The sequence below is a fragment of the Coturnix japonica genome, chromosome 18, assembly GCF_054131305.1.
Source record: "Coturnix japonica strain WE chromosome 18, WE-NBRP24, whole genome shotgun sequence".
NCBI classification, from domain to species: domain Eukaryota; kingdom Metazoa; phylum Chordata; class Aves; order Galliformes; family Phasianidae; genus Coturnix; species Coturnix japonica.
In genome coordinates this window covers 3,793,615-3,809,789 of record NC_140680.1, presented here as the reverse complement: position 1 = coordinate 3,809,789, position 16,175 = coordinate 3,793,615, and the positions used below count along the sequence as shown (strand labels likewise).

Genomic DNA, 16,175 nt, shown 5'->3' with positions numbered 1-16,175 from the left:
CATGTTGTCCCAGCCTCACCCTTCCTGCTGGGGCAGGGATGCTTTGTTTGCCTTTCGTGCCTGTGTGAGCTGAACCAGCCTGTTGTTTTTTTTCCCTTGGGATCCACCTAGAGGGAAGCGTCTCGTGGTGGGAAGCTGTTGGCAGCATGGTACAGCCCCAGCCCTGTATCACCAGCACGGGCCGAGCCCTACACAAACAGCCCAGCCCTCTGCTGGGGCAGGCAGGGAGTTACCCAACAGAGGGATGGGACTGTGCCCAGCTCTGCTCCATGGGACACAGGGAAAGCAGCAGCTGCAACAGCGCTCCGGATCGTCACTGCTGGGAATTGTGCCATGCCGGAGGCTGCCATGCTGTCGGCCACCTGTTGTGCCTGGCCTTATTTTGATGATTATTTCGAGATTTCTCCAAGCAGGGTGCAAGCAGGCAGTGTGAGCACGGAGGAAGTAATGGGCAGAAAGCACAGGGACTTGAAGGGGACAGCCCTCAGGGTCCCCTGTCTGTGCCACCCAGTGTCCCCATATGGCAATGGTGCAATATGGGGCTATGGAACTCAAGAGGTAGGTGCCATAGATGCTAAAAATGAGTGACTGTCACCTGCCAGGGATGCAAATATGGGTATGGCACAGCCGGGAGGTGTGGATGCCAAAGCCAATGGGGACACAGTGCTGCCAGAATGATGGCAGTCAGGGGAGGACATGGGAGCGGGGACACAGCAGATGCATTTCGTCAGCGGGGCTGAGGGGTGTGTGTGTGTTGGGGGAAGGGGTGCTGGGTGTGTGGGCGCATTTATGGCCTCTTCCCGACAGCGCCTTCTCCCTGTGCACACACAGGCTGCAGCAACCCAAGGGCACAGCCCACAGCTCGCTGGACTTTTACCCCGCTGTGCAAACAGGTAGGCGCCTGATTAGGGGATCGGTTGGAATTCCATGCTGTCATTGGCACCAGGAGCTTCTCTAGGGTGGTGGCAGAGCATCTTCCCCCTGTGTGGCCCTCACCTTCCTGCAGGCACCAAAGTGCCCAACGGCACACTGCCCTTTGGGCAGGAGACCCATCCACCCCAGTGCCTTTCCCCTTATGGCATCAGCCCCATTTCCATTGGCTCTCCAGCCTGTTTTAGCAACCAGTGCTCCACTATGCCCTGTGCCAGGCTCAGCAGGGTGCAACTCTGGGCACAGCCACTCCTGCAAGGTCACAGAGAAAGAAACATTGCTCTGCTCCTCTCTCTGCCCCATCCCTCCATTGCTCCTCTTTCTCCTCTACCCAGAAGGACCTTATCCTGCACCACATCCACCTGCCCCACCTGCACATCCTTGTGTGTTTTGAGGCTGGAGGAGCTGTTTTGGGCAGGGATTTGATGGCAGCCCCAAATCTGATGTGGCTGAGATGGAGATAGGCAGTGATAAGGTGAGGAAGAGGACAACACAGGCAGAGGGGCCCACCTGTGCCTGCTCCGTCACGACCAGGCACTGATGCCAGCTGTCCCAAGCCCTATCTCACATCCTCATTCTCTGTTTGCTCTTCTTGGACAGGGAGGATATTCAGCTCATCAACAGCCATAAAATGAGATTAGAGGAAGGCAGGTACCAATCAGCAGCAGCCACGTCAGTGGGCAGCTGGCCTTGTTCTTTGGCCTCCAGCACCAGCAAGGCCCAGCCTCACCCTTTCCCTGGTTGTTCCCAGGAAACCATCCGTCCCTTGGCCATTCCCACTGTACCCAAGGGACAGGATGTAGTGGCCATGCTGCCCTCATGAGATGGGCACACAGCACACTGCAACCAGGCTGTGGGGCTCCGGATATCTGTCCATGCCCTCCCTGATGGCACTGGTCTGATCACACTTGGGGACATGGATGTGGGCACACAGGGAGAGGCAGCAACACACCCACAGCTCACAGGGCTCCTGGTTGTTTTTATTTCTACCAAAGCCTAGAAAATAAAAGGTTCTGCCTTCTGTACACAAGCCCTGATCCGAAGTCACAAGCCAACACCAGTGTCTGCCTTTGCTGCAAAGTAGCAGTGGTGGCCCCAGGGAGATGGCATTTGTCCCCATGATGAGGAACACAGATCCAATTAAGGGGCTGTAGGTGTCAAGGAGCTGTGCAGTATTAAACCCCAGACACTGTGAGTTCTGGGCCAGAATGGTCTGGAAGTGGGTGAGGGGCTTTGCAGGCAACAGGGATATCTCCATTTCTTGCTCTTGTTGGGGCTCAGAGTGACCGTGCCAGGAGAGGACCATCAGAGCACCCTCATCTTGGTCTTGGGAAGCCACAACTCCAAGTAGGAGCCTCAAACTCTCCCGTGTCCCAGCATGGCCTCTGGGGCACCCAAAACTGAGCTGTAAGGTAACTGGGCCAGTAGAGATACCAGGAGTCAGCAGGATTAAGGGGAATTTTAACTGTGGATTTCCAGCAGGAAAAAAAGCCATTGGTTACCAATGGTGCAGCACACGGAGGAGTACAAAGCAGGCAAAATGCAGAGCCTTTTGTGTTCCGGAGCGAACAGCACAAACCCAGCCACCTCTCTCTTTGGAAGCCAGCTGTCCACCACCTTGTGCCTGGACATGTCCCCATCACCATGATGGTCCTGGCAGCTGGCAGTGCCTTGGTGCAGCATGGGGCTGTGCAGGTTCTGCAATGCCATGGGTAGGTGAGTGGCCCCTCTGGGCAACCTGGAGCTGTCCAGTGTCCTATCTGCAAACCTTGTTCTCGTTCCTGCACACTGGAAGGTGGCCCCAGAACCTGTGGGACAGATGTCTGCAGGTCTCACGATGGCCCTTTGTTGCTTCAGGGATGGAGCTGGGGATGGTGTCTGGAGGACATGGGGTACACTCATTGCCATTGTCTCATTTTAAAGAGCCCCCATTCCCCCTCCAGCCCCACTGCTCAGAGTTCTACCCAGCTCCCACTGTCCAACTCACTCCAGGAGTGGCAGATCCCGCAGACAATCTCAGCTGAGATTTGTTTTGCCTTGAGTCCAGCCAAGTCTTTTTCCCTTGCTAAAACTGCCTCAAATCAGCAGGCAGCTGGATCACCAGGAAGACCGTGTAGGAAACATCCCACCGGCTCATTCTGATGTGCCTCAGAGAGGGTCCTCCACCACCACCTAAAGACTCATCCCACTGGTTTTTGTCTACCAATGCCAGAGACCAGCGCATGTTTCCTACAGGAGAACAGCACTACCTAATGTATGGGCTTTGTGTAGGACAGAGCTCATCAGCCACTTGGGAAGGTGACAGAGCCACCTTGCCCCAGGGGACGTGGTGTCTTTGGGCACTCAGCAACAAGCTCTGCCATGTAGTGCTTATCTCTCAGTGTCTATGGCTGGCGGAGTGGTCTAAGGCATGAACTCCTCCTTGATGGTGAGCGGAGATGAGGAGACAAGGCTTGGGGCACTACCACTGCAGAGAGTCCCCATAGGCCCCGGTGTACCCACAGCTGGGGGGGTTGGTGTGGTGGTGCTGGTGGGCTGGCTCTGCTGCTGCAGCTTCTTTTTATTCACCTTCCTCTCCTTTGCCCTCCGATTCTGAAACCAGATTTTCACCTGTGGAAAGACACAGATCGCCATGCAGAGAAGGGGGTGCAGACAAGGAAGAGCACCCCAAGGGCACCACAGGGGCTGGAAGCAGAATGGGAATGTCATTTCCCTCTCTCAAATCCATCTCTAGCACTCACCTGCCGTTCAGTGAGCCCCAGAGCAGCGGCCAGCTCGGCCTTACGGCGGATGGTGATGTAGCGGCTGTAGTGAAATTCCTTCTCCAGCTCCAGGCGCTGGTGGTCTGTGTAAACCACCCGGTACTTGTCCTTTGTCCTCGTCTTGCCTGGCAGAGAGAGCAGGGTGAGGGTCAAATAATAGGGCTGGGAGATAGGAGCAGCACTGGCGGCATGGAGGAGCTGCACGAGCACACAGAGAGCTCTGGAGGAACATGGAACCAGAGGATAGGAGTCCTTGGCTCCTATGGGGTTTGATACCCATCCTGGGTAGCACCAGGGTGTTTCTCCATGCTGCCTGAACAAGTCCAGCCCAGAGGGCTGCAGGAAGCCCAGCTCTGTGTGACAGAGCCCAAATCCACAGTGCCAACATTAAGCCCACATTAAGAACAAGCATTCCCACTGATGGACTCAATAACCAGCAGTGCTTGGCCATAACCAGCCTGAGTCTGACCTTGGGTCTCCATAGGTATGATCAGAGCTTCATCGAGCCCCACATTTCACGTGAACAAGAAGAAAGCCAACACATGGTGCCACTAACACTGCTTCCTATTAGAAAAACACAGTGGAAAATAGCACAGGGTAGCAGTGGTCCAGCCCTGCCCGTGCCCCCAGCACATATTCCCATATGCATGTTCCCCATGCATATTCCCATAGTCTGAGGAGGTGAGGATACAGCAAGGCTGCACCACGGATAGGGATGAAAACGACATCCCCCAGCACCGGGGTGCAAGATGTCTTCTTTCACATATGAATTCTTTTTTTCCCTTTTTTCCTTTGGAAGCAGTACCCTTTTTGAAGAGATAATGACTGAAAAGTGATCTTATTTGCGATATTGCAATTTAAATGCCACTGCGTGGTGAAAAAACACACACATCTGGAACGCCATGGAACTGACAGCTAACGTTAACAGAAATTAGAGAGTAACGAAACAAGGCGGTTTGTGGATACTGCAACTGCCAGGAATCTTAGCAGGAATTATTATTTCCTGCTGCAGCTGTAAATAGATCCATCACTGCCTGTGCTTTGTTGTTCTCTCCCTGTTGCTCGTCCTTGGTGAACCCTGGCGCAGCCCTGGGTGCTCGTTGCAAATATCAGGGAGCAAAGGCTCTGCTTGCCACCAGCCCAGAGATGGAGATTTCCTCGCCTTGACTAATCACAGTTTTCAGTGATGTTTGCTGAATTCAGGAATGTATTGTGAGGGATTCACAAGGAGAAGAAAGGGACTTGCAAGAAATGCTATTGACAATGAATAATGCGGCTACCTTGAATATCAATGCTGGGTTACACTTAACTCGCCCTCGGTGGCCCTTTTATGGCTCTGGGAAAGGAAAGAGGAAATTTGGGATGAGCCATCGTGGCTCCTCATGGGGACCCCTCACACCTGTGGGGAAAACCCCAATGCCTGCAGGGATCTTGAGGAGCAATGGGATGGGGTAACATGGGGTTGGGGCTGTGTCAGCTCTCTGGCATGGCCCACAGCTGTTGGAGGGGCCATGGGTAGGAGCATGGATGGAACAAGTGTCCTCCTGCTGCCAGCACCATCCAGCCCCAACACACATCCAAACTTCCTCCTTCTTGTCCCCAAAAGACAAAAGGAACAGCTCAAGCAGCCCAACTGAGCCATCCATGGGGCCAGAAGGAAGGATTCCAGTGTTGGGATCAAGGCAGGGCCCAAAGCCTGGGGAGAAGGCATCGTTACTGCTGTTAATGTATAACTCTAATAGCACTCACCTGAGCCACGATTAGATAAGGGAATAGCTTCAATGTGCTGTACAGGCCCCAGAGGACACGCTCCTGAGTGTGTGTGCACATGCACTCGCAAACACGTTAAGGGAGACCCTCTGGCCCTGATCTGCTCCACATGACAGCCCTGGGGATGGGGATGGGGATGGGAACAGTGATAGAGAGACAGGAGTTCCCTGTCCTTGACCGCAGTACTCTAGCATCTCTGGGGTGTCCATGTTGAGGTCATGCAGCCTGAGTGACACAGCATTATTGCTTCTCTCCTTCCAGAACAGAGGCAGAAGAAGGGAAAACCCAACCCCAAGCCTGTGCTTTCTATCTCCAGCTCTGCACCCACAGGGCTACTGTCACAGACAGGCAGAGGAAGGCACTATGGGATGATGGAGGCTGTTAGGGGGCTGAAATTCACTCTCTCCAGCCCTAGCTGTCAAAAGGATGGCTTTCAACAAGACACAGACCCCCTAGAAGAGATGGATGGTGGAGAGGTGGGATGTTTTAAGGCTGATGAAGGGCAACTGTAGTAAATGCTAGGATCAAACCAGGCAATAGTATAATCCTATGCTGTTCCCCAAAGGTCTCCATTTCACAGGTCAAAGCAGCTCAAAATTGCAGTGTCTGCAAGCCCTGGCTCCATTCTGAGCAGCACCGCAGCCATCAGGGCTCCGATCAGGCCAGAGCTCAGCAAGTGGGGCTGTGGAGCTGGAGAGATGAGAGCCGTGCCGCTGCCAGCTGCAGAGGTCCCCAGGCCTGGGGACACAGGCACATGGCAATCCAGGCGCCAGGCACTGTGCAGGGCACTTAGCATGGGAGGTGCTGCTGGGGATGGAGCCGAGGTTCTGCACGCCCTGCTGCCCAGCAGCTCTTCGCATGACCGACACGGAAAGACTGGGCTGCCCCAAGCAGCCTGGGAGCACATCGTGGATGAGAGCCCTTGTTTGCCATTTCTTCCCAGGAAAATTTTCTATGAAAACTTCCCCCCTATCCCAATGTAGCCTGGGCAATGCTATAGGGAGGGAAACTGGGGCACAGAAGCAATACCAAATCAGAGCAGAGTCCCAGGGTCAGAGCCATGGGTAGCTCAACTCCCCCCTCCACCCTCTCACAGCTCCCACTGCAAAATGAAGGGCAGCCAGCAGAGTGATGCTGCAAGGTGCAGCTATGGGACAAGGGCTGGGGTCTGTTTCTAGCCAGATGTGCTCCAGCTGTGCCTGCACAGAGAGGTCGATGCTCCCTCTGCTGAGCAGAGGGGACCACAGCTACACCGTGCTGACACTCAGCTCAGACAGCCCAGAACATGTTACTGTCTCCAAACCTTCTGGAAATAGCAGCCCCAAATCCTGAGCACCCTATGCATACTCTGAACCCCCGACAACCCACCTCTGGTATGATCACCCCTCTGTTGTAGTCTAAGCCCCACTACTACCCCTGACTGCTAGGAACCAGTGGGCAGGGCTTTCCCTTCCCCTTCCCATGCAATATTTTCAGCTCTTTCCCATCCACCTCAGGAAGCGTGCTGTGATGGATGGGGCAATCAATGTGGCGTGAAAGACTGCAGCCACACGGGCCCCCTTATTTTTAACAACCAGAGGACATCCCACCTCCATGAGATCCTGCCCAGATCTTTTCCCTTGGATTCAGACAACCGCTGGGTTTCCAAAACCATGTGAGAGGATCTACCCCAGTCCCTCTCTGTTTGCACTGCAGAGGGAAGAGATGCTGGCTGAGCCCCCAACCCATGGCCCTGTCCAGGCTGCTCTGACTCCTGCTCCAGGTGGCACAAATGGGCACTGCTGAGATGCTGGGCTGCAGGAAGGGCTCATTGTGGCCACCACCCCCAGGCAGCCCTGCAGCCCACAGGGCAGCTCCTCACAGGGCTGTAAGCCAACACCAAACCAAGCCAGAGAGATCTTCCTGGTGCCAAAGATCTCAGAGGAAGCAGCAGTGCCACTCCACTGGCAATAAAACCTCATTTGGCTTTGATATGTCACACACCGGGAATGTTTCAGTTACAAAACCGCACCACAGTTCCCAGTGCTTTTATAGCCTTCTGCACGCAGAGGATCAAACTCTGCACTTCAAAATAGCCCCATGGCTTTGCTATTGGTAAGAGCAGGGCCCAAATGCTGGAGGGCAAATCCAAGGAGCATGGAACAGGACACCAGCACCCAGGGCTGCAGTGATTGGGAAGGAACAGAGCAGGCAGGGAAGAGCCAGGTCTGCAGACCTCAGACTGGGGACAGAGCACAGTCTGGCATTCCCAGCCCAGACCCATTCCCCAGCCAAAGAGCAGCAGCCCCAGTCTGGGTGTTGGGACGAGCATTACCCAGCAGAGCAGTGATTCAAGCCTTTATTTTGGCAACCAGTGCATTCCTAAGGCTGCTCCTTGGTTTTATGAGCACCTCGCCAAGTGCCGCCAGCCAGGCTCCAGCGCTGGGTCAAAGACCACAATGCAGGGACATGTGGGCTGCAAGCACGGAGCATCGCCTGCGTGGTGTGGATCCACAGCCAGACCCAGGGCACAGAGCTGCCACCCCAATCCAGGTTAAGCCGGTGGCACAGTGCGGATCCCAGGTGGGCACTGGGATTCCCTGCCCCTTCACAGCCCTAACAGGGCTCAGTGCAGGGGAAGGATTCATCCCCTTATCCAGGAGAATCTCAAAGCTAACAGCACTGAGGTGGGTGTCCTTGAAGGGTCTCCTGCAGGAAGCACCGGCCAATGGCCAGAGCATTAAGTGTCCCTCAGCTAATCCTGGGGTATTAACCAGCCAAGCCCATCACGTAGGTACCCTCAGGGAAGCCCTTTTTGTTCAAGGAAAGTCAATTCTAAGAAAGTTTGAACCACCTGTACCTTGCCCAGCATGCTAAGCGCTCAGCAAACCCCAGCAGAGGCCAGGAGCAGGCTGTGGGTTAATAATTCAAGGGGAGAGGACCAGTAGGGCCCCCAGCAGCATGCAGCACTCCAGGTGGCCCAGGGGAGCAGAGGGTTTCTTGGGGAGCAGCTGTGACACTAAAACAGGACCAGGTTCTCCAGCCACCCCCATCACCCATCTCAAACCTCTCCTGGGCTGGTGTCTCATCTATGGGGATTTCATGTTTCCTCCAGCGTTCCTAGGGCTGAACGAGCAGAGCTGGAAAACTGAGCCAGAAACAGTGAAAACAGAGCTGGAACAGAGCGGGGAGCTGCACGCTCAGTACATTGCCTTCTGCCTATGCTTGAGGCATCCACACCCCGGGATGCTCCCACCATGGCTGCTCACCCTGCGCTGCCCTATGCACATTCACCTCCCCAGGGATGTCTGGGTACACTTTCCCTTGCAATACAGACCGCTGCAGCTGGGTCCATTAGTGACCTGGAGGCTGAACATGTCATTTACATAGCTAACGAGCTGGGGGGTGGGGGAGGTGGGGGGGGGGTGAACTTCAAAGTTCATTGTGCTGCCATTTCCAGCACCTTCCTGAGCTTTTTATAGAGCAGGGGTGCCATTCACAAGGAAGTTTGCAAATAATTACGAGTAAGGAGGAAGCGTGAGGGGTTGACACTGCGCTCGTGAAGATTTTATGAGCAGAAAAAAGGGCTGATGCTTGGGAAGAAAGGAGGCATGGAGACATCTTGTTCCTTCTGTTTCCCAATTTGGGGCACTTAGCATCCGTTACCTGGGCTGAGCTTTGCTCTGTGCCGTGGCTGGCTCTGCTGGGTGAGGCACGCACGTTCTTAGCAGCAGGTCTATCAGCTCATCACCCCATGAGGTCTGACTCTGCACTGAGTCACTGGGAGATTTCTCATCGATTTCTCCCAGCTCTGCTTCACGCCAGCAGAACCCCCCGGCACGATCCGTCCCCACATAACATTGCTTTTGAACATGGCACAGCTCCTTCTGAGCACCTTCGCGCCACGGCCGATGGCTGTTTATACAAGGGAAGACAGAGGGAACCTTAATTTACAGCCCTCTGATGATTTACAGCACTCGCAATGAAGCTCTCCGTATTTATAGCCCGCGCATTCATTTCCTATTCCCACAGCGTGGAGAGGGGTATAACCCATCCAGGCTGATTAATGTACAGTTTATTGATTCCAATAAAACATTTCGCCCTTATCTGTGTCAAACCCACCTCCTGGTTTATGTAAAGGCAGCCTGGGAAGGCGCCGTGGGTTTGAATTCAGCTGCACGGTCCATGGGCAGAAATCCCAGGGCTGGGGGTGTTTGCGGAGGTGTCCCATAAAACCAAGGGGGTTTTGCTCCTGCCAGCCCTGTCTGCCTTCATGTGCAAGGAACAACAGCTGGCTCGTTTGTCCCTTTGTGTGCATTTAATCTAAGAGATACAAACTGCGCAACGGCTGGTTTGTCCAGGATTCAATCAGCCTGTTGCTGTGACTCAATCAGGGGAGCTTTCCTGCCTCTTGCTGTATCTCACTCCCTTCATTCAGAACTGTCCTTACACCTTCCTCCCCTCCTCCATTTTCCTTCCCACGTTCCCCAGAAGAAATGGAGACGTTTGGACCTACAAATCCCACAGAAGCTGGGGGCTCCCATTCGATCTGTATGAGGAGGGGGGCAATTTTCCTAAAGAGTTCCATTCAGTGCTTAAAATGGGCCAGGAAATGCCACCCTGCCTCTCCCTCCTCGCAGAGCAAAGCTCGCTGCTCTCCACCTCCCGGGATGCTCAGCCCCACCACAACCCCTGCTCCCACCGGGATGAGCTCAACCCCAACACCCAGCACAGTCTCACAGCAATTTCCAAGTGATTTCCAGAGCGTGGGGCCTGGGGATGGGGCGGAGGAGCAGGGAATAGGACAGTGAGGATGTTGGAACCGCTGCGTATCGCTGTGCCCATACCCTCCAGCACCACGCAGTCTGTGTGCGGCTCTTGGCTGTCACATCCTCAGCACCATGCACGGGGACAACCCAACGCAGCGACGCCAGGAAACCAGAAGCAAGCCAACAAATGAGGCATTTTATACCATTTTCAAACGGGGAGCCCTCACAAGGGGGAGAGGATGGTGGTAGGGCTGGAAATCACGGAGGGGAACATGAAAGGGCACGAGCAGGGCAGCACAAAGACCCTCCCCGCACCTCGCCTCAATGCCAAAGGAGCCGGCGGCATCTCCATGACAAAGCGAAACCCGTGTCAATTTGGGCTGGCCCCGAGGGGGGACTGCCCACCGCCTTTGAAGTGGGCAGTGGGGCGGCCACGGGCGGAGGGCTGCGGGGCACAGACACTTCCACCCACCCCCCACCCCCCATCCTACCCCGCCGGGGTCAGGAGTTCAGCAGGGACAGGACCCCGAGGTCAGGGGACAGGATACAGGGACAGGGGATAAGGCAGAGGGACAGGGGACGGGACACGGGGACAGGACATATAGCACAGGGACAGTATGGCTGCCCGGTGCCAGACATAGGAGCTGTGCATGTGCTGTGTGCCATGCAACACCTGGAGCACCCACATGCACCCTGCACGTGGCACTGTCCCCAACACCCCACACCTTGCATGCACCCTGAACATGCAGCATCACCCATATGTGCTCACTGTGCAGTGAGTGCCGTGCACATGCACTGCTCGCAGCACCCTGCACACACAGCACAGCACTCCTCCCAAAGGAGCACCCAACCACCATGATGATGAGCCTGGACTACCCTGGGCTGGCCATGAGAAAGACTTCCCATACGCAGATCAGGGCTCTCATTCTAACTGCCAGCAGAACAGGGTCACCCACACGCCAATGCTCTCCATGCCCATCCTCAGTCCATGCCACCTCTCCAGCCCCACAGTTCTCCCCATTGGGGTCAGTCCCAGAGCAGGATCCAGCCCTGCAGGACTCCAAGATGAGGGCTCCCATGTGGAGTAAGTAGCCCAGGTGTAGGGCTGGGGTTTTCCTTACCGCTGCTGCTGGTGCTGGGAATACTGCGCCTCATCCATTCGTACGGGGTGCGTCTCTGTGCATTAGGGGACAGCTGAGGCACCGAGCTGCTGATGGCTGGAGGCAAGAGTCCGGAGCCTGCATGGGGCTGCATGGGGTTAAAATCTGGGGGGCTAAATCCAAACTGCCCCGGGTTGGTGGCGGCGGAGGCGGCAGCGGTGCCGTATGAGTGCCAGTCCTCCTTGGCAGGGGTGTAGGGTGAACCCCAGGCGGCCGCGGGCTGCCCATGATGCGGGTCGTTGTTAATCCCTGGCACATGGTGGTAGCTGGCAAAGTCCGAGTACTGGGGCGGCCCCGGCACGTAGTTCTGGGGGTTGAGGTTGAGGCTGGGATGCCGGACAGGACTGGGATACATGTTGGTGTCCTTATCCAAAAGATAGCCTACATACATCTTCTCCACCTGGCTCTGCACTCATGCTGTGCCGATGCGCCGCGCTGTGCCTCTCTGTGCCGAAGCAGCCGGGTGTCACGCAGCAGCCGCCCCTCCTTCACTGAGCTCACCTGGGAGCCTTGGGGAGCTGTGTCCCGGGGCCAGGCACCTCCCTGCCCACAGGCTTTTATTGGGCCCAACCTCTCACAGCATTTGCATTGAAAGGCAGGGTTGCATTTCAAAGTGCAGGAACCCCGGCGGTGCAGGGCAATCCGAACCTCCCACCACCCCGCTTTCCCTCTGTGGTCACCAGCATGAGCTGTCCCCACACCATCGGCCATGGTCCCTTTGTGGCAGCTGGTTTTGGGAACAGTGTGGCACTGCTGGCTTTGTGTTTGAAGATGCCCCAAAGGAGGTCACCCTGTCCCTAAAGCCATTTGTGCTCCAGGAGAAGGGCAGCTTCTCACATCCTGGCTGAAGGATCGAATCATACACGAGCTGCCCAATGGAACTGCCCCATCACCCTTAACGGGGACACCAAATGCTTTCCCCTGCACCTGCCTGCTTTGGAAATGGGGTTGGTGGGAAGAGGTGGCTCTGGGTCCCCTTCCATTTATAGCAAACCTATCCCTCAAGCCCCGTAGCCAAGTTCAGCCCAGCCACAGAGAGAAGAACAGACAGAGCCAGGCACATTGATCTTTATGGGTCTATTCCATTGGGATACTCTATGATTCTATGGATGCACACCCCAAAAGCACAGCTGTCCCCAAGCAGAAGCCATCCACTCATCATCAGGAAGGTCAGGCCCACCTCTGCTTCAGAGGGGGTGAGGGACTGGGGTCACCTCTGTGCCATCACAGCACATTGCTGGTCACCTCTGCACAGTCACAGTGTGTGCTGAAGGGGAGGGAAGGGAAGGGAAAGAGGATTTAAGATGCAACTGAGAGAAGAAGATAAAACTGCAGAATTACACAGTTCATTTGCAATTGTAGCTATGAATCTGTGAAGAGGTCTGAAGGTGGGATTGCTTTCCAGATTCACGTGGTTAAAAGGAAAATGGTAACAAAACCAGCAAAGCTGCCGTGTTTGAGGAGTTCAGTGCATGCAGCACACAGGTGCTTCCCTGGTGTTACTGGGCACGTCCCAGCCATAGCTGGGCTGGGGGTGCAGGGCTCTATGAACACCCTACCTGCACCCTCCTGCAGCAGGTGAAGGGCTCAGCACAGAGCAGCACGGCCAGGTGCCTGCCAGCAGCGTGCCACCAGCTCCAGGGTGGACAGGGGATGACGATTGGGCCATAAAGATCCACCAGTGATAAATTCCCTCTTTTCCTCCTCTTTGGTGTATGTATTGCCAGAGGGGATTGTGGCTGGAAAAGCTGGTGCCAGAGAAGAGCCTTTCATGGCTGGGAGTGGAGGGTGGCCTGGCAGAGACCCTGTGACTACTGTCCCCAACATGGGGGCCCTTTGGTGCTTGGCTTGGTGGGACAACACCCACACTGGGGTCCCACAGAAGAGCAGGTCAGGGACAACAGAGCCCCATATGGACCCACTGCACCCACCCAGAGACCCTCAGCACCTACCCAGTTGGGGGGTCTCCTTCTAGCCCTCCCACCTGAAATTCCCGGTTGAAACCAAACTGGCACAGGGAGAAGAGGAGCAGCCAGGATTTCCCCAGGGCTCGGCACTGCTATCCATGATCGAGTGATGCCATCTCCTGGAAGCAAGAGGGCCAGAAAGGGAGGTTCCCAGGGCCAGGCTGTCAGGAACGGAGCCCTGCAGGACAGAGTATGGCCTCTGCCCCAGGGAGGAGCCAAGCCCTGCAGAGCACCTGGCTTGTTCATAATCTCTGCTATGGTTTCAGCAGGATGGGGAGATGCCTGAGGAAGGAACATGGTTTCCCAGCAGTGGTTGGAGGTGGCGGAAACTCGCTCCTTCCTCCTGGTTCAGGCTGTCAGCAGAGGGTTAACGATTCCCACATTAAGTGGCTGCAGATGTGTGGGAAAGTCTGGGGCGAATGCACTCACCACTATTAGTATTCACCCCCCAGCCTGCTGCTGCCTCCAGAGCTCTGTGCTGCACATTTAATACCAGGGCTCATCGCGGGGGTGAGGAAAGTGCGTGGGTTGGAGGTGGAAAGGCTGTGAGGAGGGGGGGAAGCAGTGGGACAGCATCCACTGCCACTGCCTGTGCACTCAGTGCCTGACCTCAGGGAGGTGACAGATAGTGGTTGTAGGAACACAGCACTGCACCTCCACTGCATCAAAGCGTGTCATAGAATCATAGAATCATTTGAGTTGGAAGGGGCTTTTAAAGTCTATCTGGTCTGACTCCCCTGCAACGAGCAGGGACACCCACATCCTGTGCAGCCTGACACTGAGTGTGTCCAGGGATGGGGCACTGAGCACTGATGGAGCTGTGTATGTCCCTGCTTACTGCAGGGCAGTCGGACCAGATGGCCTCTGGAGGTTCCTTCCAACTCAAACAATCCTATGATTCTATCATCTGCTGCTTCTTCCCTACCTGCCTCCCATCTGTGGGCACAGGGGACTCGTTGACTCTGCCAGATCACCTGGCTCAAGTGGCCCTTCTATGCTTTTTCTTGGGTTTCCACCTCAACCCATGATGGAGGTCACAAAGATGCTGTGATCCTGGTGATGCCTGAGCAGTGCAAACACCCCAGAGCATTCCTGTCCCTCATTAGCACTAACACTGCTTATTTGGCCTTGCTGCAGACTGCAAACCCCCACAGAGAGCAACTCTGGCAGCCTCCCCTGCAGCTGTCCCAGCCCCGGGGGAACCACTAAGTCCCGCAAGTGCCACTAACGGAGGTGCAGGAGCCCAAAATAGAGGTGAGCAAAGCAGGGGGAAGAGGCAGGGGTCAGCCAGCCGCTCCCCTCCGCCCACACGCTCGCAGGCGCGAGTCCCTCCGGCTTTGGGGCTTCCTTTGGGTTGGCCTTTCCCAGGAGCTGCTGTGACCCCAAACCCAGCGCCAGCCCCGGCTGCTGGCTGGGGACGTGCAGCGCTGTGTGCTCACAGCATCCCAAAGCGTCGTGCTTTGACACTGGCTGATTCCTGGCAATACTGAGTGCCTACGTTGTTCATGGGGTCATCCATCTGCAGACAAGGGAAGGGGGATCTGCGTGACCTGTTGTGCAGCACCATGCCTGGAGCCCATCCCCAGCACAAGGGACCCAGCAGGATTGCACCATCAGATTATTCCCTCTTCTGTTCCGAGAATGGGGTTGTTGTCGGGAAATGGTTTTGTTGAGCTATTCCCAGCAGAACATGTGACCCTACAGAGGGACCCACCCGGCATGTCCTTATCCCTTGAGAAGAGCTTCACAAAGAGCCACGTGCCCATATGAGCCACCTCTTAAGCACTCTTCTGCACGGCAAAGTGCCAGCGTGTGTGCTCTGACCCCCATCAGAACGTGGATCCCCATTGAATGCCAACAACCGAGGATACCATCAGCCAGGATCTCATGCCCTCTGCCAAATGAAAGAGATCTCCAAAGAAAACCCTTCCATTTGGTTGTTCATCGGTGAGGAGTGAATGCTGAGATAAGTGGAGATAAGCAGCAATCTCCCAGGCTGGGCAATCATTAGCTGTGCCCATTGTTGGCCCAGCAGGATGGGAGGGGATGGTGCCTTGCAAACAATCCGACCTCAGATCTCAGCAGTGCTGTCCTTACAGGAAGGGCTTTTCATTCTTGGAAGAGAAAAAAGGAAACAGAAGGGCATCATCTCCAGAAAACTCATCCATGAGAGATGCTGCATTTTCATGGTTTTCTTGTATCAGAATAAAGCACATCTCCAAGACAGAAACAAGACAAGAGCGGGTGGTTCAGAAGACAGTTTCCATCCAGAAGGTCTCTATACTTTGTCATAAAGGCAAACCAAATTGCTACAAATCCCAATGCAGACAAACCATAATTGTATCCATCAAGAGATTGTCAGAAAACTGATCTGAGCTCACCAAAGCGTGCAGAGGGATCTAAGCAGATACATTACCATGCGCACCATGGGCATTCAGCACAAGGGGATGGCCAAGGCAGAGGTGGGTGCTGTTAGGTACAACAGGGAGATGACAGGGCGACTGGGCTCCTTCCTGGGGCACACAGCAGTACAGGACAGCTCTGTGCCCCTAAGCATCCAAATGAACCCCATCCAGCCACCACCATCCCCACATCCCCAGCATCCCACACCAGGGTATCCCAATTGCACATTATCCTTTATTCCCCTTTCCAAAAACAACCAACCCACCACTCCGAGGCCTCCCAGAGGATGCTCCCCCAGGACCATTGTGGGCATGTGTTGGTGGTCCCAGCGCCTGGCTGAGGGCTGTGGGGCCGGGATGGGGGAATGGGGGGGGTGGGGGGCAGCGCTGGCCCAGGCAGGAGTCCAGAGGGAATACACGGAGTCAGTTCAGCACA

General features: G+C 55.4%; 1 protein-coding gene and 1 long non-coding RNA gene across 2 annotated transcripts; one reads left to right on the top strand and one right to left on the bottom strand.

Annotated features, from left to right (window-relative positions):
• Positions 1-266: 266 nt before the first annotated feature.
• On the top strand, positions 267-1,955 carry LOC107320231 (uncharacterized). Its single transcript, XR_014935608.1, has 4 exons — positions 267-558; positions 832-893; positions 1,266-1,405; positions 1,531-1,955. It is a non-coding gene; the product is annotated as an uncharacterized LOC107320231 (long non-coding RNA).
• Positions 1,890-11,903, bottom strand: CDX1 (caudal type homeobox 1). The gene is made up of 3 exons (XM_015875904.3): positions 11,332-11,903; positions 3,672-3,817; positions 1,890-3,540 (listed from the first exon to the last, which is right to left on the bottom strand). The coding sequence occupies exons 1-3, from the start codon at positions 11,759-11,761 to the stop codon at positions 3,334-3,336; spliced, it is 783 nt and encodes a 260-aa protein (XP_015731390.1). The 5' UTR covers positions 11,762-11,903; the 3' UTR covers positions 1,890-3,333.
• Positions 11,904-16,175: the final 4,272 nt, after the last annotated feature.

Excerpts from the sequence above, each read along its gene's own strand:
- CDX1 (XM_015875904.3), bottom strand. The coding sequence starts at position 11,761 with ATGTATGTAGGCTATCTTTTGGATAAGGACACCAACATGTATCCCAGT. Across the intron at positions 3,818-11,331 it reads TCCCAGCACCAGCAGCAGCG|GCAAGACGAGGACAAAGGAC; the intron begins GTAAGGAAAACC and ends TCTCTCTGCCAG. Across the intron at positions 3,541-3,671 it reads TGGGGCTCACTGAACGGCAG|GTGAAAATCTGGTTTCAGAA; the intron begins GTGAGTGCTAGA and ends GTCTTTCCACAG.